This window comes from Miniopterus schreibersii, assembly GCF_964146895.1.
Source record: "Miniopterus schreibersii genome assembly, chromosome: 4".
NCBI lineage: Eukaryota > Metazoa > Chordata > Mammalia > Chiroptera > Miniopteridae > Miniopterus > Miniopterus schreibersii.
In genome coordinates this window covers 74,642,959-74,668,155 of record NC_138105.1, presented here as the reverse complement: position 1 = coordinate 74,668,155, position 25,197 = coordinate 74,642,959, and the positions used below count along the sequence as shown (strand labels likewise).

Genomic DNA, 25,197 nt, shown 5'->3' with positions numbered 1-25,197 from the left:
AGAGAGACTTTCTCCCAGACATATAGAAACTATAGAATCCTGTTTGGTCAGCACAGATTCTGCCCTCTTCCTCCCCTGTGGGTGGGCATTGGGCTGGCACTGGGTCGGTGGCCAGGTGAGCACTGAGAGGGTGGCCTGGAATGAAAGAAAATACCTAGTGCCTCCATTTTATTTATTCTTTTGGACAAGTAACCTTTAGAGTGTACTCACTCATTGCTATAGTTGGTATCTTAGGGTTCCATATCCTCAGATTCAACCAACTGCAGATCAAAAATATTTTCTTTTAAAGTTACAATGTTGCCTGCCAGGTTGCTCGGTTGGAACATAGTCTCATACACCAGAAAGGTTGTGAATTTGATTCCTGGTCAGGGAGCACACCTAGGTTGCGGGTTCAATCCCCAGTCAGGGTGCCTATGGGAGGCAACAGATCTATGTCTCTCTCTCTCACATAGATCTCTCTCTTTCTTTCTCTCTCTCTCTCCCTCCCTCCCTCCCCTTCCTCTCTCTCTAAAAATAAACATATCCTTGGGTGAAGATTAAATAAATAAATGAATAAAGTTACATTGTTGCTGACATGTACTATGTCTGTACTAAACATGTAAGTACTTTTTTCTTGCCATTATTCCCTAAACAATACAGTACAACAACTATTTACATAGCATTTACATTGTATTAGGTATTGTAAATAATCTAAAGATGATTTATTATATACTGGAAAATGCACACGATTTAAAGTATATGGGAGGATATGTGTAGGTTGTATGCAAATACTACATCATTTTATATAAGGAACTTGAGCATCCTTGGATTTTGGTATACATGGGGTCCTGGAACCAATCCCCTATGATACTGAGGAACAAGTGTATATTTATGTTTTCTACAAATATTTAATGGGCCCTTAACAAGAGCCAGGCATTGTGGGGTAGAGCAGTGGGCAAAGGCACCAGGGAGGAGGCATCTCTCTTTCTCACTCTCACCCCCAAGCCCCCTGTCCCCTCACCCATAGGCAGGTGCTGTCACTAGTATCTCTCTTGCATGTCTGTCCAGAGAGGTTCTATTCCACACACAGAGGCCCACTTTGATTTTGTGCGTACCCAGAGGGACAGTGTGCATGCTCTGATTTTTTAAATGGAAAGCAAGTGCTCTGATGGAGGAATCCTTCTCACCACAGATGGGGCGCCACCCTCAATCAGTGACTCAGGACTGTTCTTTGGGATTTGGTTCCAGTCTTTAGAATGTTCCTGAGAACCTAGCATCTTCAGCCCCACGTTGTGGTCCACCCTGCCTTGGGGCCTTCCAAAAAGGAGAAAGGTCTTAGGATCCTTGGGTCAGGGGTATTTCCACACATCAAGGATTATGAAAGGCCATCACCTTTTGCCCACATCTAGAGACTAACTGACCTTCTTACTAGTGCAGGAGTCACCAGAACCCCCTGGTCTGGGAACCTTTGCTCTGTTCCAGGTGATACTGAGAGCCAGGAGGTAGCAGCTTGGGGACAGATGGGGCCTGTGGCAGGAGGGTTGGTGCAAGGGCCCAGGTTCCCCATTAGAGCTATCACCCATGGCTATTCAAAGGCCTGTGGTCACATCCTGGATGCTGTGGTAAACAAGTCAAGTGGGGAGGGACAGGCTGACAAGAAAGTGAACAAGGTGATTTCAACTACTAATGATGATGAAGAAGAGTAATTTCAGGGTGTGACACTGTGAATGGGGAGAACTTCAGTCAGAACAGAAGTTGGAGATTTGTGAACAGGTAGATTTGAGGAGAGACCTGAATCTTTTTTTTTTTTTTTTTAATATATCTTTGTCGATTTCAGAGAGAGTTAGGAAGAGGGAGAGAGAGAGATAGAAATATCAATGATGAGTCATTGATTGGCTGCCTCCTGCATGTCCCCTAGTGGGGACTGAGCCTGCAACTTGGGCATGTGCCCTGACTGGGAATCGAACTGCAGTCTCCTGGATCATAGGTTGATGCTCAACCCCTGAGCCACACCAGCCGGGCAAGAGAGACCTGAATCTTAACAAGGACTCAGCTTGAGGATGAGCATTCTGGGCAATGGAGACAGTGGATACCACAGTCCTGAGGTGGCAGTGAGCACAGGGCCAACTGACATAGGGATCTGGGAGGAGGTGGGATTTTATTCTGAGGGAAAAAAATAAGCATGCTGCAAAGTGCTGTGAGCTCTATTTCCCCTGTAAAATTACCTGTTTGGACCCAGTTTTCTTCCAGCTCTCTGATCTCACTCCTACGTTCCTTTATTCAATGTTCTTTAACCCATAGGGTGGCCAGACTTAGCAAATGAAAACACAGGGCACCAGTTAGGTTTGAAATACTCCTTTAGCATAAGTATACCTCAGAGTGTCAGAGCATCTTTGGTGTGCTGGGCCCCTGCTAGGATTCAGCCTGGGTTGAATAATCCAGTTCACAGGACCCCACATGCCTTTGGAGGAACTGGTCAAATGTGCAAGTCAGAGTCTAGTGTGACTTGGGAGAGAGAGCCGAACCAGCTTCAAAAATCCACTTTGGGCCCTAGGTGGTTTGGCTCCATGGTTAGAGCGTTGGCCTGCGGACTGAAGGGTCCAGGTACAATTCCAGCCAAGGGTACCTGGGTTGCAGGCTCCATCCCCAGCCCTGACCAGGGCTATGTGCAGGGGGTAACTAATCAATATGTCTCTCTCACATCGATGTTTCTCTCTGTCTCTCTTTCTCCTTCCCGCACTCTCTGAAAAGCATTGGAAAAAATATCTTCGGGTGAGAAAAATCCACTGTGGCCCCACATTGTGACCTTGAACTGGTGATTTCTTTGGGTGCTCCAACTCTTGTTAGATACTCCCACTGCATTGATAAAAATGCCTTTGTCATCTCCCACATCACAGATGTGTGTCATGTTGTGTGGACATGAAGCCAGACTTAGGTTTTGGCCCTTTTCATGGGAGTTAAGAGAAGGATAGGAGTTATGTTCAGCGCTTGCCCCCACCCCCACAAACCTTGTCCTCACTGTCTGTGAGCACCAGATATGGTGTAAAGGTTGGAAGATTCTGGAGAGATAGGATGTGGCCATTGGCCACTGGTCCTGTCACAGAGGCTGAGCTGACAAGGCCATGGGCTCTGTCTTTGTGCAAAAGCCCACCCTGGCCCTGCATTCCATAGATAAGGCACATAGTACCCACAGCCAGGCCAAACCCAGGGCCATTCCAGAACACAGCCAGGGAGGGGCAAATGATCCCTGAAAAGTAATCTCCTCAAGTCAAGGTTTGGACCTGAGGAGAACCAGATGCTGAGAACCAGATCCTGTGAAAGAGGGATTCAGGTGTGGCCCAGCTGGGACTTCCCTCTGTCCCAGCCAGAGGACAGAGGAACTAACTTCCTCTGGAGATGAAGTCCCCTTTCCTGGGCTTGGGAAACAACATGGTAGCTGCTGGGCAGGGGGTTATGGGCACTCAGATTGGGCATCATCTCTGAGGCATCTGGTTTGTGGTTGGGGTCAAATTGAGCCACTGCCCTGTCCAATGTCAAAAGTGTCCTGGCCCGTGGCTCAGTGGTTGAGCATTGACCTAGGATCCAGGAGATCGCGGTTCGATTCCGGGTCAGGGCACATGCCTGGGTTGCAGGCTCAACCCCCCCAGTCGGGGGCATGCAGGAGGCAGCTGATCAATGACTCTCTCATCATTGATGTTTCTATCTCTCTTTCTCCCCCCTTCCTCTCTCTGAAATCAATAAAGATATATTTAAAAAAAAAAAAGTGCCCTGGCCACTGGGTACCTGCTATTGAATTCCATGTTATAGGTGGGGTCAACGACCTTGTCTTTATCGATGTCACTGCCTGACCCATGCCCCTGCCACCATTCCGTCTTACACAGTGCTGGCAGCCCCAGGCTCTGATGCTGGCTTTGGCAGCTTGGCCAAGGGAAGTTTCCTCTCTGTACTGTCACAACATCGCCCACATGCCCCTTGGTTGTTCCTCCTACAGTGCGCTGCTCCCCTCTCACAGGTGGGACTGTGCTGACTCCTATTTGAGGCCCATTGTTGGGCTCCTGGTAGAATGTCCACTTCCTGAGGGCAGGAACTTTGGTTCCTGCTATTTACCTAGCACCCCATAGGTGCCAGATAAATATTTGGTGAGTAAATGAGGGAATGGTGTAGCCCTGACACCTGGAGAAGCCTGGAAACCTGTACCTCCTACCCCAAAAGTTACAGGTGAGGAACTGAGAGGCCCTGAAATGCAGGTCATCGCACATCCCTACAGATGACAGCCAGCCCACATTGGGCCTGACCGTGTCCTGCTCTCCCTCCCTAGTGGGGACACTCCGCCCCCTGGTGGCCAAGCATGGAGCAGGCCAGGTCGCTGGCAGCAACTGGTGAATGGAGCAGATGAAGACGGTAGGAGATACACTTCCGGTTCACAATGACACTTCGGAGCAGTTTTGTACTTAACTCTCTATGGAGCATTTGTGCCCAGAACTCTGTAGTGGCGGGACTTCTTCAGGGCCACACACTCACTCTGGACAGAGCACACATAACTGAAGATGGAGCCTGAACTCCACATTGCACAGACACTAAGTAGGAATAGGGGTTAGAAATGACTCAGAATAAAGCTAACAGACACTGACAAAGTGGCACATCTCCGGAGATCTATGTTTCAGAGAGTTTTTTAGCATACAGGACAGGGATGGGGCAAAGAGGCACTGATCTGTCTCTCACAAAAAATGCCATGTGTTTTTTTAAAATAAATTTTACTTCAGAGAGAGGAAGGGAGAGGGAGATAGAAACATCAATGATGAGAGAGAGTCATTGATCAGCTGCCTCTTGCACACAAGCCTGCAACCCGGGCATGTGCCCTGACCTGGAATTGGACCATGACCTCCTGGTTCACAGGTCCACACTCAACCACTGAGTCATACCAGCCGGGCAAAAATGTCATGTTTTTAAAATTACATTTGTTCTGGCAGCCATAATGTGTCAAGGGTATCATATTTTTCATGAAGCATCACTGTAATAGTCCCTTTAACTATTTTCTGGTCCTCAAAAAAAGTATCAAAACTATCAAAGTACTGAGGAAATCAAATTCACATAGAAGTGAATATTTTCCTTACCTCTCCCAACCAATTGTATTGTAATCTTAGGGTGTAACCATGAATTTGGGATGAAATAAACATTTAAATTTGTCAGCAATCCTCCTCCCCCTCTCTATCACCCTAGGGACCAGCAGCAGCCCTCTCCTAGGGGGTGAGGGATGCATAGTTGGGCCTCCATGGCCCAACTACCTTGTCCCAGGTTGGGTGGGCACCCCATCCTTTGACCCCAGCAGCACCTCTCCTTCCGTGACCAGTCCAAACTCTGAGCTCACTGGGGTTGTGTTCGAAGAAGAGGCTGGTGAGGTTCAAATTGAGGAAGCAATGTCAGGTGCTAAACAGACTGAAAGACAGAGGCAGGACTGCCTGCCTCTCCCTAAATAGCTTTCTTTGTGGGGATATATAAACCCAAAGCTCAAAGAGGTCAAGGGATGAAGCGAATACATATCAAAGACATTTTCAATTCCCAGGCCCCCTGGAGCCTATCAGCCCAGGGTGTAAGGTCTAGGCTCCCCTGCAAAACAGCAGGATCCTGTTAGTATTTCTGGAGGGAACCTGGCTACAGTGATTGGGCATACCGACGCCTGTGGGCAGCTTGGACAGATGTCCACGTGGCATCTGCTGTACCTGCCTGGAATTGTACCATATGCTCTTTCCTGGACTTCCCCATGGACCCACCCCCCACATGCCCCATAGGCCTGGGCCAGGACATTCCTGATGCTGAGCAGCTACAGGGAGAGTACCCCTGACAGGGGGACAGGTGGGAGGGAGCACAGAATGTTCCCGGCCAAGAGGCTGGAGGACATTCAGGTGGGAGATGACTGGGGCTAGGGGAGGGGTGTCAGAGATGGCCAGGAATGGGCAAGGTAACCAGCATATTTCTGAGGACTGGGGTTTGTGTGTGTCAAAGACAACTAATGACCCCTGTCCCAGCCATTTGATGCTCAGGTCAGCTGCCCTCACTACCTGCCGACCTCTGTGAAGCCCACTCCTGTCCTCCCCTCAGTCTTATGGCCACCCCTTTCATCCACTTCCTAAGTGCAGATACTAAGGACTTCTCTGAACAGTATCCCTTTGTGCTGACCAGTTCTGCCAGAAGGAACCTGTTTGGAATTACTAGAGAGGCTCCCAAAACTCTATCACCACAGCAGCTATTCCTCATTCACCAACATCTGGTGTTTTATAGAAACTTCTGTAGCAGCTGCTGATTAATTGGAAGGGTTCTGCCTCCTCAGCAGCATTCCAGGGCACTTCCTGCTGCCCCCACCTGAGCCCAACTGCTTGGCCACAACATGTAGGTTTCTTGGCATGTGGGCCCCACCTGTCTGGCTTCTTCTCACCATCTTCTTGCATCTCCTGCCTCAGGACCTTCCCTGCATGTCAGCTTGATGGCTCCTGCCTGTGTCCCTCACATATGTTCCTCATGTGCATGTCTTCCACGTCATGAACAGGGGCCCAGGTTGTGTCTTAGTCATGCTTCTGTCAGCAGACCTGGCTGGCAACAGGCTCCACGATGTCTGCAAGGCCTACTTGGGGATGTGAGGTGGTCACTAGGAGGGTTTCTACCAAAATATCCCTTCAGGTGCTGGGTTCCTGAAACTGCATGGATGGGAAGATGGCTGTGGAGGCTCTCTGCGGGGAAGTCACTCACTTCCATGTGTTGGTGAGGTTCCCAGGTCCCTGGGGGGCCAGGGTTGAGGTGACTTCTTGTGTTGAGGGCCACTTCCTGTAACAGCGGCCATCTTACTTAGGACCAGCCTGCTGGTTTCACTGTGGGCTTATGGCAATGTTCTGGTTGATCAAGCTCAGGACACACTTCCTACAGAGGGGTTGCGAGGCTTACAGTGGAGGAAATGACATCCAGCCCACAGGCAGAATCCACCCCAAGTGAAAAAGCTGCCTGAGCCTAGGTTGGTAGGATAGGGGTAGAGGGAGCCAGACCTCAATGGTGGGGATGGCAGGGTCACTGTGCTGGGGTGAACCACCCACACATCCAGTGGCCATCAGTTTGGCCCCAGGACCATGGCTCAAAGACCTCAGATATGCCCCCAGGAGCAAGCAGTTGAGGCCACCTGGGCATCACCTTCGGGTGCAGGAATGAGAGCGACTTGAGGGCTTTGATGCAGCACAGGTGGCAGCTCAGCACCATTTCTGCATGTTAAAAACATGGAACAGCCCTGGCAGGTGGTTCAGTTGGATGAAGTGTCCCGTGCACTGAAAGGTTGCAGGTTCAATTCCCAGTCAGGGCACATACCTAGGTTGTGGGTTGAATCCCCAGCTGATCAATGTTTCTCTCTCACGTCAATGTTTCTCTCTCTCTAAAATCAATAAAAAAAAAAAAAAAATCCTCTGGTGAGGAATGGAAAAAACAAACAAACATGGCACACCCAAGAAAATTGAAAACACATACTCAAACAAAAATATAGCACACCCACAGCAGCAGTACTCACACTCACCACAAGAGAGAAGCAGCCAAATACTCATTAATGGATGCAAGATGAACAAAATGTCTAACCCACACAAGGAATATTACTCAGTCATAAAAAGGAATGAAGCTCTGATACAGTGCAACATGAATAAACATAGAAAAAATGCTAAATGAGGGGAGCCAGACACAAAAGGCCAAATAGTGTATGATTCCATTTATATGAAATGTCCAGAACAGGTAAATCCATAGACAGAAAGATTAGTGGTTACCAGGGGTGGGGGAGAGGGAATGGGGAGTGACTGCTATATCAAGGGTCTCTTTTGCAGGTGATGGAAAGATTCTAGAACTAGAAAGAGGTACTGGTTGTACAACATTGTGAATATTTAATAGCATTGAATTGTAAACATTAAATGGTTAATTTTTTGTCTTTCACATGAAAAGGAAAACACACACACACACACACACACACGACTCCAAACACCTGAAAAGAACTCCCCAGGAAAATGGAGGTTGGCCAAGGTGTGTGTTGGGGGCCAAGGTGTGTGTTGGGGGCCAAGGAGGAACAGGCAGTGCTCCAGACCTTGCATGGGATGTCTCAGGGGTTCCCTCCCCTCCAGGTAGGGCTGGACCAGAGGAACATCAACAAAGGGGAAGACTCAGGTTTCCACCAGGTCCTCAGGTCCAGGTATGGGCTCTGCATCCCCACACCTGGTTGGTTAGCAGAAGTCCCTGCCGCCCTGCTGGCTGGGTGGGGCAGGTAAGAGCTTGTCTGGGTTGACGCAGAAGAAAGGCAGAGGCAGGATAAGGACACAGCGAGCAATAGCTACTGCAAGTGATTTTACTTTGAATACAAACAAAAAGAAATCCACAAACAAGCTATATTCTATGGTTATGTCTCTTAAACAATGTTTTGCATTTATAAATTTGTTTTCCTGATTAAAAGCACCAGCTGAAGTTACAGGCTGCTAAAACCATATTACAAACCCGTTAAAAGACATTATGCCAAACATACTTATTAAAAACCCTTTAACAAAATAATGCAACCACAAGCACAGCCACTGTGCCAGGCAGCCCTTACCCAATTTCCTTGCCTGTGCTCTCAGTAAGTGGAATAGGGAGTACTTACCCCAGGGAAAGGACCCTCACCACGTCCGTTGCCACCTGCAGGGGGAGGCAGCTGTTTGGGGGGACACAGGGGCACTTCCAGGACCAGCACCCCAGACCTGCAGGCCCAGGGCCACTTCTACTAACAGGAGGTGGGAAGAGCACATGAAGGTCTAACGAATTCTCAGTAATTGACCTGCCAACAAATCCTTCTGCTACTACTATGTGCCCTATAAGTTGAAGAATTTGGAATTGTTTTATTCTAAACACTTAGCTATAGGACACTTGTGCAACATCTCCCTGGTGGCCTGCTACCTGTCTTAAATTCTTATGATTGAGAGAGAAATTGTGAGGCACTGAATATGGACTCACAGAAAGGTATATATGACAGCTTGATGTAATTGGTAGATGCTGCAGTAAAGGGGAGGTTCAAAACCGTACACACGGTTTGGCTTCCATAAAGCTAGAGTGGAACATTAAATACTGAGTACTAAATTTTTAATTGTAAACTTAAGAAGTTATCCTTAACCTTACATACACAGATAAGAGTGGTCACTAAAAGCACTTTAACATCAGGACAGACATTGTTTTGAGGTTCAAAACTTTCAACTCCTCTACATACAAAATGCCCTAGAAGCAAAGAAAATCTTAAATAAATACACAGAGACAAACATGTGCAGCAAGATTGAACTAATGTGGATATGGAGAAGTTAGACAGTATGGGATCCAGGCTAGTAGGCGAAGCTTATGGCGAGATGGGGGCTCCATTCCTTGAGTGGAGGGGAAGGCCCCTGATGGAGGAAGACAGAATGGGGACAGCTTGTGACAGGGCTTACCCTCCTCCACAGGCCTCAGAGGCTCAGGGGTGTCAGCAGAGGGGGCAGCCCTGGGCAGCACAGGACAGGACTAGGTTCTCCTGGGTGATACAGGGATGGTGGGTCCTCTTAGGACAAGCCCTGGCCGGCTTGCCCCTCTGACTGGTGGCTCACTTGCATGCCTGTCACTGGACCCCAAGTGGGCAGCAGGGCCCTGTCACAGGCCAAGTAAGGGCAGTGGCCCAGCTCAGCATGATCTGCTGACAGTCCTGCTTGTGGCTAAGGCACACCCAGGCTCAGGGCCCAAGTAGCTACCTGAGTAATCCCAGATCCTAATGTTCCTTCCATCACAGACAGAGGCTTCGAGAAGCAGCCATCACAGTGCAAAGGCAATGAGACTTGAACCAACAAGCCACCCTGGCCAGCAAGACTACTCATCAGCCCTCAGCAGTGGGGAGCTGCTCCCAGGTGCCAGAAGCTGGAGGTGGTGGCTGCCTCAACTGCCCCCAATCCCCCCATCACCATTGGGGCATCTCTTAGATTATCCAAGAGGACAGAACCAAGCACACTCTCTGGGGGATCCAGCTTGGGAAGAGGTTTCAACACTGTCCTGAGACCCAAGGCAGGTAGATCTCCTTTTCCTCCTCCCTCCCAAGGGCAGGGTGGGCTGAGCTCCAGACATCTGCAAATATCCTCTGCAGAGGAGGCAGCAGAGCTGCCCTAACCCCTTTGTTCGGCACCCTGAGTTGGGCTGAGGAGGGTCCTCTCCTCTATCCCCTGCTTCCTACCCCACAATACAGACACTGATGGGGGAAGGCAGCTGGTACAAACACAGGAGTCTCAGCTCCGGCTCCAGCTCTGAGAATCACCACATGCACATACACACATGCACAATCGTGTCTATAGCACATGCGCACACACGTCTATAGTATGCACACACATGCACACCCATGTCTACAGCATGTGCACCCCCATGGTCAGACAGTGGTCCAGCCAAGGTACAGATGTTTGGAAGGCGAGTTCCTGTGTCTCCAGGGCCCCTGATCAGAAGCCCTAGCTGTCAGAAGGATGGACGCTGGAGAGAAAGGCAAGCTGGGAAAAGTGTTGTAGCAGGACATGCATTTTTGTCCCTGATGTGCATCATCACTTCTTCCTTCCAATTTTGGGCCAGAAACCAGCATCTTGCCTCTGAGCTCTGGAAGCTGCTGTGAGAGCAGAGGAAACACTCCAGCCTGGCACAGAAGTCCAGGCAATGGAAGTCATGTGGCAATGCCCCAGTGGTGTTGCCCATCCCGGCATTCCCTATCCAGATACAGTCCCAGGAAGGCGTGACTCAGACTTGTAGTAGGACTGGCAGTTCAAGTCCACTTTAAAGGATGGCTATGGAAAGTCGGCTCCAACATTCCACCTGCAAGCCTCAGCACCAGGTCCTGATTCACAGCGGTAAAGCTGGCCAGCCCTTCCTGGGAGGGTGGGAATTGGCCCTGCACACTCCCTGGGGACTTGGAAGCTCTGGAGACAGTTGGGAAAGAAGCCTGGGGACACCATGCCAGCACGACTCAGAGAAAAGCGCAAGTGCCGTCTGGGTGGAAATCAGGGACACACTAGGCCTCACTGAGGCCTTGAGAAGCTGGGTGGCCCCCTCCAGGGGTCTCAAAGAAGGCTGGCCAGGCTGGTGTTGGGTCCGTTCTGAGCTTGGAACTGCATGGGTGGCGGGCCATCTGTCCACTGCAGGAGGAGAGAACACATAAGTGAGGCCCTTCTGAACCACCTGCTTGGGTGACTAGTGCCATTTCCTACATCTGAGGGGCTCCTGAGACTAGGCTGAGTTAGGGATTGCTGGAGAGATACAGGGAGATGGCAGCAAAGGGTATGCTTCTTCCTCAGGGAGTATGCCCCACACCCCAGAGGGCTGCAGGCAAGGTGAGCCAGCCCTGAGGAGTCAACCAGCACCCCCATTCTGTCTCCCCACACCTCGCGCCTATACCGTGATAAGGTTATGCTCGGGGAGGCTGCAGGCCTCGATGTGGTCCTGGAGCAGCTGCTGAGAGAAGTTCTGGTGCATCTGGGCGGCTTCATGGGCATCTATGGCGTTCCCGCAGGCCTTGTTCAGGTCTGAGGGTAAGACACACAGAGGGTGAGCCTGCCTTGCCCTGCCAACACCCCGATGCACTCCCCTTGGGTGTGGGTGGAGCCCCAGGGTCAAACCCAGGCTCCACCAGTGGGTTCCTGTGTACCTGGCAAGTCATCAGCCTTGAGCCCTGTCTCGGGGTCAGCCAAGCCCCCCTGCCAGCAGATCTCATACGTGCTCTCCTAAGTTTCTGAGTCATGTCCTTAATGTGAGTGAGCAATGGGCCCGTAGGGGCAGACACAGGCTGCCTGGGCAATGAAGGCCCCTGGGCACACAGGAGCTTACAAGAGCAGGGCACCCAACACCTACTTCTGAGGCAGGAGAACTGAACAAGTCCACAAAACCCACTGCAGATAGAAGCAGCCTGCCTCCTGCCTCCTCCTCAGGGTCCAGGGTAAGTCTCTGTAAATGGGGGAGCAGCAGTAACAGCACTGCCACCTGATGAATGTCTGCCCTGCACCCAGAGCATTCCGGCCAGTCCTGCCTAACAGGACGAGGCCAAGCCTCAGGACTCATAGCCCAACTCTTTAACCAAATGCCAAGAATTAGCCTCACAGGTCCTGGAGAGACTAAACCAGAGCCTGAGCTGAGCTGACGCCATGACTGAGCCCAGTGGCCACTGCCCTCAAATAGCTTCCCAAGAACCTGAGAATGTGCTAAATGGGGTTGGTGACCTGTAGAGGCCAGTTTGAGCAAAGGCCAAGCAGGGCTTACTCAGCATCTCTAATCTCTGGGAAGGGCCAGCTGCCAAACTCACCTCTCAGCAGGGCTGACGACCACAACTGCACTGACATGTCCGGGATCTTGCTAGCCAGCTGCATGGCAGGCACCACCATGTTGTTACTCTCCTGTCAACCAAGAGCAGCCAGGGAGAGTGGGAGGCAGCACAGACACCTCAGGCCCCACCTGCTATACCTACCCCAGGCTATTCCCTCCTCTTGCTGCCTGGAAAACTCCTACTCCTACTTCAGAGCCCATCTCACATGCCTTTTTGTGAAAATACCCCTCGACCACCTTGGGGAAAAATAAACTGCCTACACTCCTTGGCTCTGTGTGTGTGGCACGGCTGCCATGGCAATTCTGTCATGTCATTCTAACCAGAGAGGAAGGCACTGGCAGTAGTCAGCTCTGGACCCATACCAGAAGCCAATTAGAAAGGCAGATTCTGGGGTCCCAGGGCCAGGGAGGAGGCATCAGTCTGCCCAATGGGAGTGATGAGGGCTGAATGGACAAAGGAGGGAGGAGACCATTCCCATGGGTCACCTCAGACATGTGGGACTGTGAGTTGCCAGGATGCCATGTTAACCCTCCAACCCTGACTCCATGTGACTGCACAGCACTGCCTCCCCACCCCAATTCCCCGGATGAGCTCAGGGAGGGCTGTTGGGGGCCCATAAGCATCCATACTAAACCCCGTGGTGACCGGCAGTGCTACTTGGTCACCACTCAGCTCATGAAACATTAGCCCCAATGGCTGGAATGTTAAGTTCAGGGTAACAGTGGGAGAATTCGCTATATGCAGCAGCCTGGGGGGCAGTTGTCACCTAGCCAAGAGACTTACAAATCCTCAAAACCAACTCCTGAGGCCTGGATTCAACAGCCATGGGTGTACAGACATCCTCCTTAGAGACACAAAGGGCCAACAACTTCACATTCTCCAGACTAACATCTTAAAGATAAGCTTCAGGTGGATCCTAAAGGTTTTCAAGACTGAATCAAGCCCACGTCACTCCACATGAGCCCAGGCACATAGGGAGCAGCACAGGTTCCCAAGCTCTGTATGATGCCCTAGGTTTACCCCAAGCATGAACCAGAGCTGCAGCTAAAGAGCTGCCTTGCCCACCCTTCCCTGTTCAAGGTGGCTTCTAGAGACATAAATAGATGAGAGGAAGGTCTGGTTCTAAGCCTGGATCTGCAGTTTGGGGCTGTGACCTTAATCTCCCCATCTGGAAATGGGGTGATCACAGCTACCACACTGAGACACAGGAGTACTGTACTTTGTGGGAGCTTCATTTTTTCCCTAGACACACACCAAGGCCACTGTCCTCACTGTGCTCAGAGACTGAGGGGCAGGGTAACAGAATGTTAAACAGAAGCAGAGCTGCATTCAGAAGGGAGAACCCAGAGCTCATCCTTTTTCTTTAGGGGTGGTAACATCTCCAGCCATAGCCACCAGGACCTGAGCAGGAGGGCACTATTAGCCTTGGCAAACATTTGTCACATGGTTGTGTGAGCAGGCTCATTTAAAAAGCTCATTCTTAGGGAGCCCTGGGGTTTGGTCAGATGAAACTTTACAGGCCAAGACACCTGACCTGTGTCATCTGTCCTATGAAAACAGCTCAAGTCAGGTTGGATAAACTACAGAGTAGATGCTGCTTCAAAATTCTTGCTACTGTTAAAAAAAGGTCTAATATAGTAGTGCAGGGGAAGACAAGGTGTAAAACTATAAAACATCCTGAAAAACAAAACCTGTGGGTGGGTAGGGGCGGACAGTGGAAAAAGCCAGAAGACAGAGGATATGCAATGATTTTCAACTTTGCTTCTCAGAGCTTCTATGATAAAATTGTCATATTTTATAATACGGACAAATGTTTTCTTTTAAAAATTAAAGGTTTGTGAGGTCAATGGGTGAGAGCATGTGACAATGCACAATCAATGGGGAGACTTGGAGTTGGACAATCCCACCAGAACCAGCCCCAAGGACCAGTCTAGGTGAGAGTGGAAACAACGGTGACCTGAGGATACCATGTGTGCTGGGCAGAAACAGAACCCAAGGGATTCTGACTGAGAGGACACCTCTCCACCCCAGGTATTAACACACAGAAAGGGGAACCTGCCTCCGTCGTGCCAGCTCCAGGAAGCTCCACCAAGCACTGGGTTCATCTGCCCCACAGACCCACACTCTAGGGATCCAAAGTTCCCTAGTCCTGCCCCCCAGGCTGTGTGAGCCAGGGCACCCCTGCCCTTGTCAAGCCTCATGAAACAAAGAGGGCTGTGTGTGTGGTGTCACTGAGACAAGATCATCGAGGGGCAAAGGATGCAAAGCACAGCTTGATGGTGCCCCTCCAAGTATCACACTGTCCCCTGCCCCTCAGTATGGCCCTGGACACTCACCCTGTGGTTCCCCAACACGTAGAAAATGTGGCCCAAAAGCACCAGAGAGCATGCTGTGAGCCGGTTCAAGTCCTCCGCATTAGACATCTTCAGAGTTTCTCGCAGAAATCGCCTACATGAGGGGAATAGACTGAGACCGAAACACCTTTGGGGGAGGAAGAGGCAGCAGCAGCCTCTTAGCCCTGAGTAGAGCCCACCTGGTGGGGCGGGCAGAGGGCCTGAGCACACACTGTAAGGGGAGAAAACCACTTAGAGGGCCAGCCCAGGTTGCCCACCCTTCTCTAGCACTCACTTGGCCTCATTGTAGCGTCCCTGGAAGAAGGAGAAGAGTCCACGCACGTAGAAAGCTGCTGCTCGAAGGCAGTGAGAGCTGGTGGGAAAGTGAAGCCACAATTTGGTGGGGTTTTTGTAAATATAGCGGGCTTACAAAAAGGGAGTGTAAAGTGGTAGTGGTGGTGGTGGTGGTGCAAGGCATTGGGTAAAGGGCAGCCAGGGGCCCCACAGGTGGTGGCACCACCCCAGAGAGCAGAGAATACATAAGACAGGTGGTGGCAAAGTGGGAACTTAGCATGGGTCTACCTACCTGACAGGGAAGCTGTGGTCTGGGTTGATCCTCTCCAATAAGCTGTATAGCTGCAAAGAAAATGACAGTTGGGATCACTCTGCATTTCTAAATTTGAAAGAGTTTGGCCCCAACTATGCTAGTAAATTGATGAGGGCTCCCTGCAACTTCCTGATGGCACTGAGCCCTCACCCTGAATCCCACTGCTGGGCAACCTGCTGGCAGAGGTGGGCAGGATCTTCTAGAGCAGGTGAGGGAACTACAGGTGACTGCATGGGCTGCTTACTTCCTCACACCCCCATGGGAATCACAGCCTCCAGTGAGAAGGGTCTGGTGCAGGGTCCTTTTATCCTCAGCCTACCCTGCCCTATGTCAGGTCGGGGTGCATGGGCCACAAGGCTTCACTGTGATTCTACAACAGACAGTTCAGGGTAGAAGAAACTGAATTTGCTCTGGGAGATTTGACAAAGTTTGGCTTGTTTTCAACAGGGAGAAGTGTTACTTAGCCAGGGAATGTTTCTGTCCCAGATGTGGCCTCCCCCAGCCATGCTGCATTCTAAGGACAGGTACACTGTGACTGCTGAGATGGCTGGTGCCCAAGACACCTCCCTCCCCAGCCCCTGAATAAAAGTTGAAAGAAAGGATACCAAACATGAAGCATGTCACCTACTACCTCTTGGTGTCTATTTCCTTCCCGTATATACACACTCGCCAGGTTGGTCACGATGAAGGCCCACAGCTCCTGGTGGTTGGTGAGCTGAAATGGGGACACAGGGCATTAGGGGCTGCTCATGGCATGGGAGCCGCCCAAACATTCCCTGGCGGCTACTGTGGAACCTCCCATTCTCTTTAATTCAGACACCACCCCCCCCACCAACGCCTGCCTCCTAAACTCAAGAACAGTACAGCTGTTAGTTCTTTTGGCTATAAAACTATCATCTGTTATGAGAAATTTAGGGAACAGAATTCTAAGGAAACCAGCCACACTGACCCTGTCTTCAGAACACACTATATTTTGGTTCATTTTCTGCTTGTTTTTCAGGACTGAAACCCGGGCAGCCACTGCCTCCAAACCATGGTGATCCTGAGACCCTATGAGCACTGATACAGCAGAGGCACATGTTGGTCCTGGGGAAGCCCCCGCCAGGAAAGAGGCCATAGATGCTACTAATGGTCAGTGGTGGGTAGACCATTGTCCCCAGTTCTTGGGAACCGAGAATGGCCAAGACAGGGACCAATCTGAGCCACCCAAGTATCACCCAGGCCCTGGTTCCCAGTGGGGTTGAGCAAGCACAGCTGTACAAAAGGCTGAGGGTGAGGGGGAAATGCAGACCCCACCTGCAGGAGGTCCAGGTCTTCTGATACAGCAGAAATGCTCTGGTTAGTTTGTTATAGGATCACAGGAAGAGCTCCTGATTGAGGTCGGGGGGGGGGGGGGGGAGGTTGGGTCTGAGTTCTGATTGTACCACTTCCCTGCCATTCCCTCTCGGCTAATGGGGAATTCACTGGGACAAAATCAGAGCATCAGGTGCTGCTTGAGGGAAGTGAGATGAGGAGGAAGGGGCCAAGAGACCCTCACAGGCCCTCTGATAACTGCAGGCAGCGTGTGTGTGTGTGTGTGTGTGTGTGTGTGTGTCAGGGAAATCCTGGCAGCCTGAGCCGACTGGGGCACAGAGTGGGCATGGGAGTGGCACTGTTTTTGCTCTTCATGCTCTGGTGTGCTGCCTCTACCTGCCGCCATGTGGAGCATCTTGGAGGAGCAGTAACACCACCAGAGCCCAACCCTAGGAATAAAGAGGTCTGGAGACTGGCAGAGTGGAGCTCCATCTGACAGAGTTAGGGCACACGTGACACCCCCAGTGACCTCACCTGAGTCACAGAGCCACCCCCATACCCCAACATCTCTGCTTGGGGTCACCCCCGGACTACCAGGAGAAGGTGTTGCTGGCCTCCTTTTCCTGGAAGCACATCGGGGCCGAAGTGAGGATGTGCTTGTCTGGTCCTGGAGCAAGGTGGGCAGAGCTGAGATCTGCCACTGGGCTGTTGATTCCTGGACCTGCTGACTCCATGATGATGTGGCACCAGCCAAATCTAAGACCAGGACATGCCCTAGCAGAGCTTCCCATCTGGCAGCAGCAGGTGGCCTCTGGCCCAGAGCATCTAGGTCATGGGGCTGGTGCAGGGTCAAGGCATACCCAGCTTTGTCTCCCAGCTCTGCCATGGGGCAGTTCTGGGGAGCTCCTGAACCTCACCAAAGTGACTGCATCTATAGCTATGACACGAGTCATCACCAGCCTGGTGAGCTATGAGGGCTGGGAATCAGGAGTGAAAGTGGCTAAACAGGCTGTGGCACCAGTGGGTGCCGGGTTTTCCCTCATTGCTGCCCTTCGGTTTAGTAGAAGACCCATCCCAGGCTGCCCAGGAGCCCCCTCACCCACAGCAATTCCTTGTCAGGCTGTGCTGCCAGCACTGGCCTTGTCCCCATCTGAGAAGCACAAAACCTGCCATGGAAAGCCCTGTGGCTGTTGTCTTCATCACAGCCCATGCCTGACTCCTTACTAAGAAACACTGCCTGCCCCATGCAGTGAGGGCCAGCATCTTACCCGCAGGGCTGTGGTGAACTGGGCTTCTGCGTTGTCCATGCAGTTCACGGAGACACAGTACAGGCCCTGGAAGAAGGAGGCAGTGAGGGCCTGAGGCCTCGTCACTTGCCCAGGGCTGCATGGCTACACCTGGACAAGCCTGACCAGTGACTCTATGAGCCAGCTACACCTGAGCTTTTGCCTTGGCAAAGATGCAGAAAAACAGCATGCTTAGTTATTCCCTCCTCCTGAGACCTAAGTCAACTTGGACTCAAGGTGTTTGTCAGAATGAAGTCCACTGGGAATGTTCTAGATTCTGCCTGGGGTGATGGTAATGGGGTTACTCATTGGAATGGGGCTGGGGCAGGCAGTCCTGCATACTCACCAGCAGCGTGTGCAGCTGTGCTGCGTGGTTGGAGAAGAGCCGGGGCGACTGCTGGCACAGCTGGCAGACCTGGGAGATCTGCCGGGAGAACATGCCCAACGTCATGGGACCTGTAACCCCGGATCATGTCCACACCCTGCCTGCCCTAACTTGGGTATAAAGTTCTGGCGAATATGTCCATTGTGGGGGCAAAGGGCAGCCCTCACCTCCTTGAGGACAGTGATCCTTGTCTGTGACCTGCCTTTTCCTCCCTTTCCAACATGTCTTGGCTATTAGCACCTTTGCCCTGCTTAAGGCCCTGTGCTTTCTCAAGAAGGCAGTAAGCAGGGGTTACATGGAGCATGGAGGGCTCCATATTTCTTGGGCACTCCAGACACGGTGTGTTCTAGAAATGTTGACATTGCCTAGCTTTTAGAGAAAGGGCCACTGATTTCTGTATCAGATTGTCTGATCAACTGTGCCCTTGCTGGGTCACCAACTGCCAAGTTATAGTGAATTGACATGGACAAATGTCCTGTTGATGTGCACTGTGCAAATTTACATTCTCCTATGCAGTGACTTCTGAGACTTGGCAAACTCCAACCACCTGCTCCTGGACCCTCCCATCCTGTGTGTGCGCAGCCCTTAGCAGCCTCACCTCCTGTAGTGCGGTGGCCTTGTGTCCTGTGACGAGCCTGCACATGATGATGTGCTCAAGCAGGATCACTTGGAAGGAGGATAGGATGGGGCTGCAGTCGAGCACTGGAGGCAAAAGGAGGATGAGCACTCAGGGTGCAGCTGGGGAAGCTGAGGAGACGCCAACCCCACCACATGGACCCACTGGCTACCAGGTCTGAGCCTACTTGCTCTGCTGGGCACCACGCCAGCTCTCAGCCTGTCACTTCGCCCGTGCCCATTGCACCCTCGAGTGACGGTTCATCTCCCTGTCCAGGGGGGGAGGGAGACAGGCTCATAGCAGGTTCTGGTGACCAGAGTGTTCCAAGAGTAAGAAATCCCTGAGGGACTTGTTTTCCACCCTGACGCACCACAACCCAGACACGTGCTCAAGAACACTCCAGACACAGTAGGTTGTAGAAATGTTGACATTGCCCAGGAGTGACGCCGTGTGACAGCCTCAGGAAGCAGTGGGGAGACCCGATTCCTAGCTTCCCCAAGTGGCTGTCCTCATGTTGGAACTAGACAGTGCAGACCTTTCCCAACTTGGCCAGAGGGAATGAACTGTGATCCCCAAGGGATTTGGTTTTCTGGCTAATGGCTCCTGGGTGAGCAGGTTAATGGGGACACTGAATCAGTGCTCTGGGTTCCTGCTAGTCAAAGGTCCCTGGTCCCAAAGGATAGATAGGGTAGTCAAGCATCCAGGAAGAACCCACAACTTTCAGGCCATCTGCTGTCAGCAAGAGCCTAATTCAGATCTCGGCCTCACACTGAGCACAATCCATGTCACAACACTGATAATAGCAGCCACCCCATTTCAATTGAGCACTGTTATCTCAGCAGGCCCATGTAGAATTGACTATCACACTTGTCTTGTGTCACGGGGTGGACAGGACGGAGATGGCACAAGACCCCTAGCCAGGGATCAAAGGTCAAGCCGAGGCCTAGCCTGCTTTGTCCTGACCCCCGGTTGCCCCCATTTGCAACTAGGGTAATAAGACCCATGGGGCGGGGACTCATGGGGACAGCTTAGCACTGTGGTTCTTCAGGCCCAGCACGACATTGCAGGCAGGCCACATACCAAGGGGCACAGTGGCCATGTGACCCACCCAGCCCAACTTACTCTTCAGCTTCTCCAGCTGCATGAGTGCCTTATCTGTGTACTTCTGAGCCTTCTCCAGGTAGCCAGCCTGCATTGAGTGCATCACGGTCACCTGGCGACAAGACCAGATGGGGGTGGTCACTATGGCCCTCTCCTCACCTACCTGGCCCCTGGACTCAGCCCTGGGGACTCACCAGGTAGACAAGCACACACATGTGCTCCTTGGGCAGCCAGTGGAAGAGGTCGGCAGGGTTGCTGGGCAAGATCTCATCATCATGCAGTGTGGAGATAGTCTGAATGCACTGTTGCAGCTGCTTCAGGCATGGCTTCACGCTCTTCACCTGCAGTGGGTGGGCAGCACTGAACACCTGAGTACCTGTCCACTCCCAACAGGTGCCAGCTCACCATTCCCTTCTTCCCAGGAGCTCCTGCCACACCGATCACCTACAGGAAGCCTGCCCCCCAAATGGGTCAGCAAGCTCTCAGGGTAGGGGTCAGGGTCAGGGTCAGGGAGGTCATATGTGGGACTGAGGCTCAGCCACCACCCAGTGCTGGGTCTAACACCAAGAATGAGGAGAGGCCTGCCCAAAGACCCTGCATGAGCTATGTTTCCTCCTTCCTGCAGTGACCCTGAGGGAAGGATAGGGCTGGGGCAGCTAGCAGTCATCCTCAGGGGCAGGAAGTAGCTTCCTGGGCCCAGGAGTCCTACAGGTGCCATGCCTTGTACAAATTGACCTCTGGGCACTGGGAAGCCCTGTCCCAAGGCCCCATAGGATATGTCCAGAGCACCCCATGAGTCTGCTCTGTGTTCCTATGTATTGAGCGTGGCACTTGGCCCAACAGGTAAATGTAGGCATAGGTGGGGGAACTGAGGCAGTCCCTTACCAACGAAAGGCCTGCCCAACACTTTCTGGGGCACCATCTGCGGCTTCCTAGGGCCCAAGGCCAGGCCTGTGATCAGTCACTGGGATAGGGTGGGGTGAGGTAGATGGGACAACACCCTCAAAGGCTGAGACAATCACCCATAGGGAGTATAGCATCTCCTCAACTACATGGGGATTATAAAGTCAAGTTTCGGGCACAGCTGATTCCATCAGTCCCTACTCGAACCTCACAAAGTTCTCATCAGTTGGGAGGGGCGGGGGACGATGGATGGACAGACACTGCTTTAGTATATTCTGTGTGTCAGGCACCTTGCAAGAATCCTCAGTTTATTATCACGGAAATGTGTGAGGCCATGACTACTCCTGCCATGAGGACAGGCCATTCTCAAGAGTACCCTATGCCCTCAGGGACATAGCACTCATGCCAGAGCACAACAGGGTATGTGGGGGAGCTAAGCCCTGAATGAGATGCACTTTGTTGAGAAGGACAGGAGGCAACAACAGAGTGGGTAGCTCAGCCTGAGGTTCCTCCCCATCACCTGCCTGCTCCTCAGGAGCTTGCCCTATTGTGGAGGCACTACGCACCTGCCCTGCATCCAGGTAGTGTGTCACCTGGAGGACCAGGAAGAAGACCCGTAAAGACTCCTTCTGAATGGGATTTCCCTGCCAGTTCTCGACAATCTGTCCACAGAGGGTCAGCAGTGGGTGGACTTCCTGCAACTTGCGCTCCATCAGCAGCAGCTGGGGAGGGAGAGAGGCACAGGTGCTGAGAGCCCCTCCCAGTTTACAGGGCCACGGTCTGCTTGCCCACCCACTGGGGGACTGATGGAACCATGCAGGGAGGGCAAAAAGCTGGGCTGGAACCCCATCCAGGCTGCTCCTTCCTCAGCACAAATCGCACACCTGGAATCTGAGTTTCACCTCTGAACCCAGCTGGAGCACAGGGGCCTCACTCTGGTGTCTGCCTGCAGTGCTTAAGGATCAGGGTGCCCAAAGGGCTGTGCCACAGTGAGCAGGAGCCCTGCCTCATGTCCGTCACACCAGCACCATTCTGCTCAGCCTCAACTTACCATCCCTTTGCTGAGCAGGAACAGCGCCCTAGAAAACAGAGAGGGGGAGTCAGTCTGCGAGGCCCAGGTGCCTCCTGGGATGACTGCCACCCCAACATTCACAGGGACCAACAAGCAACCTCGGGGAATGGTTAAGCAGATGCCAGTGACCCCCAATGAGGCTAGTTTTATTTACAAGACTGTTCTACTTTGTCCTATTTGATCTTTCTTTACGTTTTTGGCCTAATTGAGACATTCATGTAGCTCAAAAGTCCAGAAGACACAGACAGATGCTCAGAAATCAGGGAGAGGCAGGGTATAGGACAGTGTACTTGCCACAATCTCACTCTTGCTGACACAACATTGGTAAACAGCATAGGGTGTGGGAAGAGTGGGCAGGATTGGGTGTCTGAACCCAAATCCATGCCTAACTGTGGCCCCTACGCACCTCCCCTTCCTCACCTGTGACCGGCCAAGCCCCTTCAGATTCTCCTGAGTGTTAAGAGGGTGAACTTGGGGAGCCCTGGACATGTTAGCAGTCCCACCACCCACTGTCTGCACCCACAATAGTCAACAAGGCTAAATTTCTATTGTTTCTCTTAAACTTTTGGCACTTTCTAAATGTGTGTGCCAGCTGTCATCAACAAAAATAATAAAATAAGCAAGTTAAAAAGTTTAGGGAACAGCTAAAACAATAGGGGGAAAAGCTGGGAGATAGTCACTGCCTTCAGGAACAGCTGGAGTCATGAAGAGCCCACAGGCCCGTTTGTTCAATGTCTGCCTCTATCCCACCAGCCTTGGCAGAGTCCCTGTGTACTGCAGCCAATACCCCACCAAGTGGGTGCCATTCCCCCTTTTTACAAGTGAGGAGACTAAGGTGGCAAGTCAGTCACACAGCCTGCCAGATGTTTGTGCTCCAGGCCACCAAATTCTTCCCTATTGTTACGTCAAGGTGTAAATACTCCAGGTCTACCTGCCAACTGTTTAACCACTGAAGTTGAAATTGAAGGCTTGGTACTTCACATTGAGGTTCCCATGTTGTCACATAGGAAGCACCTGCTCAGAGGCCCTACATCAATGGTCAGGGGTTCTGGGCCAGGTGACCTGCAAGCCCGGTGCCCTGGTGGAGCCCACCTGAGTAGCCCACCAAAGGTGGCATGGAAGCCTGTCTGGGGACACTCATGTGTGAACATGCAGAGTGTGTGGCTGCCCCTGTGCCCTCCAAAGTGTGTCACCATAGACCCAGTGAGAAGCTGCAACATAAGGGGGCCAGGAAGGACCAGGAATGTGAGGCCAGATTGTGTAACAGCTGCCATCTCAGGGCAGGGTGGCTGAGGGATAAGGACAGCCTATGGAAAGCTGTGTGGCTCAGAGAAGAGACTTGGGGACCGTTGTGTCCCAACAACTCCATGGGGTAAGCTCAGCTCTGTTATAAAACAGAACTTTCCAGAACTCCAAAGCACACAACAGAAAAAGAGCTCTGCTACCTGGAGTCTGTTTAGTGCAGAAGATTCTTCTCTTTGGGAGGGAAAAAGAGATTAGAGGCCTTCACAGAGGGTGCAGTGAAGCTCCTATGGCCTCTGATCCTGACACCCAACCCTAGGGGCAAAAGTCTCCAGATGGCTCAGCCAGTGTGGCTCAGTGGTTAACCGTCAACCTATGAAGCAGAAGGTCATGGTTCAATTCCCAGTCAGGGCTCGGGTTGCAGGCTTGATCCTCAGTGGGGGGGGTGCAGGAAGCAGCCCATTAATGACTCTCTTTCATCATTGTTGTTTCTATTTCTCTCTCCCTCTCCCTTCCTCTCTCTGAAATCAATAAAAACATATTTAAATATATATATAAGTTCTATTAAAAAAAAAGTCTCCAGATGGTCTAAGCAGTTTTAAGCATAACATTAACCTATGTCCCCCTTTTTATTTTAAAATATGTTTTTATTGATTTTAGAGAGAAAGGAAGGGAGAGGGATAGAGAGACAGAAACATCGATGAGTCATTGATCGCAACCAGGGCATGTGCCCTGGCTGGAAATTGAACCATGACCTCCAGGTTCATGGGTCAATGCTCAACCACTAAGCCACACAAGCTGGGCTCCCTTTTTATTTTAAAGAGAGAAAAAGGGAGAAACAACGATCAGCTGCCTCTGGCACGCATACACCTCAACCAGGGATCAAACCCACAACCTGGGTATGTGCCAACTGGGAACTGAAGCCGCCATCTTTCTTTTTTCTTTTTATTTTTTTAAAATGGATCTGTATTGATTTCAGAGAGGAAAGGAGAGGGAGGGAGAAAGATAGAAACATCAATGATGAGAGAGTCATTGATCTGGTGATTGAACCCCAATTGCCTGGATCCTAGGTCGATGCTCAACCACTGAGCCACACCCGGCTGGGCATGAACTCAGTGCACGGGACAACACTCCAACAGAGCCACACCACCAGGGCTTGTCCCTTCTTTTATACAAACTTCCACTTACTCCACTTACTGTGTTGTTGTGTATCTAAAAGCTCTTGGGTGTCCCAAAAGGGACACTGGAGTTACCTTAGGTGCTGCCAAGCACACTGGGTATGCCCTTGGCAGGCACCATTTTCGTACCTGCTCCACAAAGGGGATGAGCCCAGCAAATTGCACAAGCACTTTTTATTTCAAGATACTAGGTATGTGTAAATGCCTATTGTGCTGAGAATGACAGCTGCCCCTGACCCTCACAGTCAACTCTTCAACTTCATGAATTAACAGGGTGAATTGATGGAGTGAAAGACATTCTAGTGGTGCTTTAATTTGTACATCTCTTACTACGAGTACAGATGACCGCTGTTTCATGCTGAAATGCCAATTCTACTTGTTGCCCAGGATCAAACGGCTGAGCTCTTTCCAAGTGAGATGTAAGGAGAGGGTGCCTACCGTGTGTACTCGGATCCCACCACCCGTGCATACTCGGCTCCTACACCTAGGAGGTCACAGGCCGACACCAGGTCCTTCTCAAGAGTGTGCAGTTGCTAAAAAAGAGAAACAATAATAATCCTTCCTTCCAAACCTCTTGCTTTATCATACTCAGTACCTGACCTTAAGGCTTTGTTGGCAAGTTAAAGTGAACCTCCCCACCTGTCAAGAAAATTGCCTCAGTGTCAGTTTTGAGTTAAATTAACCAAATCATGTCATCAATGTTGACGGCTTTAAGTACAGAACTCTATTTTGCCTACAGTGTACATCATCTAAGTTTAATAGTGCATAGAGCCAGCAGTTAACACTCATAGGTACAAACCCCCAGGGCTGCACGAGTATATCTTTGCACTTTGGTCATCTTCAGGGGCCGGTC

At 51.3% G+C, this 25,197-nt stretch overlaps 1 protein-coding gene across 5 annotated transcripts in view; it reads right to left on the bottom strand.

Annotated features, from left to right (window-relative positions):
* Window positions 1-8,314: 8,314 nt before the first annotated feature.
* The window catches only part of MAU2 (MAU2 sister chromatid cohesion factor), a 28,855-nt gene continuing 11,972 nt past the window's right edge, over window positions 8,315-25,197 (bottom strand). For 2 of the 5 annotated variants that reach the window (XM_081135897.1, XM_081135899.1), the window contains 15 exons: window positions 24,783-24,877; window positions 21,904-21,931; window positions 21,419-21,574; window positions 20,144-20,290; window positions 19,971-20,061; window positions 18,831-18,934; window positions 18,194-18,271; window positions 17,830-17,895; window positions 15,897-15,983; window positions 15,248-15,297; window positions 14,957-15,034; window positions 14,665-14,776; window positions 12,308-12,398; window positions 11,407-11,534; window positions 8,315-11,147 (listed from right to left, as the gene is read on the bottom strand). In XM_081135897.1, the coding sequence (XP_080992023.1) occupies window positions 11,073-11,147; window positions 11,407-11,534; window positions 12,308-12,398; window positions 14,665-14,776; window positions 14,957-15,034; window positions 15,248-15,297; window positions 15,897-15,983; window positions 17,830-17,895; window positions 18,194-18,271; window positions 18,831-18,934; window positions 19,971-20,061; window positions 20,144-20,290; window positions 21,419-21,574; window positions 21,904-21,931; window positions 24,783-24,877 (1,386 nt within the window). In that variant the 3' untranslated portion in view covers window positions 8,315-11,072. The remainder of the gene's footprint in view (window positions 11,148-11,406; window positions 11,535-12,307; window positions 12,399-14,664; window positions 14,777-14,956; window positions 15,035-15,247; window positions 15,298-15,896; window positions 15,984-17,829; window positions 17,896-18,193; window positions 18,272-18,830; window positions 18,935-19,970; window positions 20,062-20,143; window positions 20,291-21,418; window positions 21,575-21,903; window positions 21,932-24,782; window positions 24,878-25,197) is intronic. The other 3 variants (XM_081135898.1, XM_081135900.1, XM_081135901.1) reach the window with 2 other exon arrangements.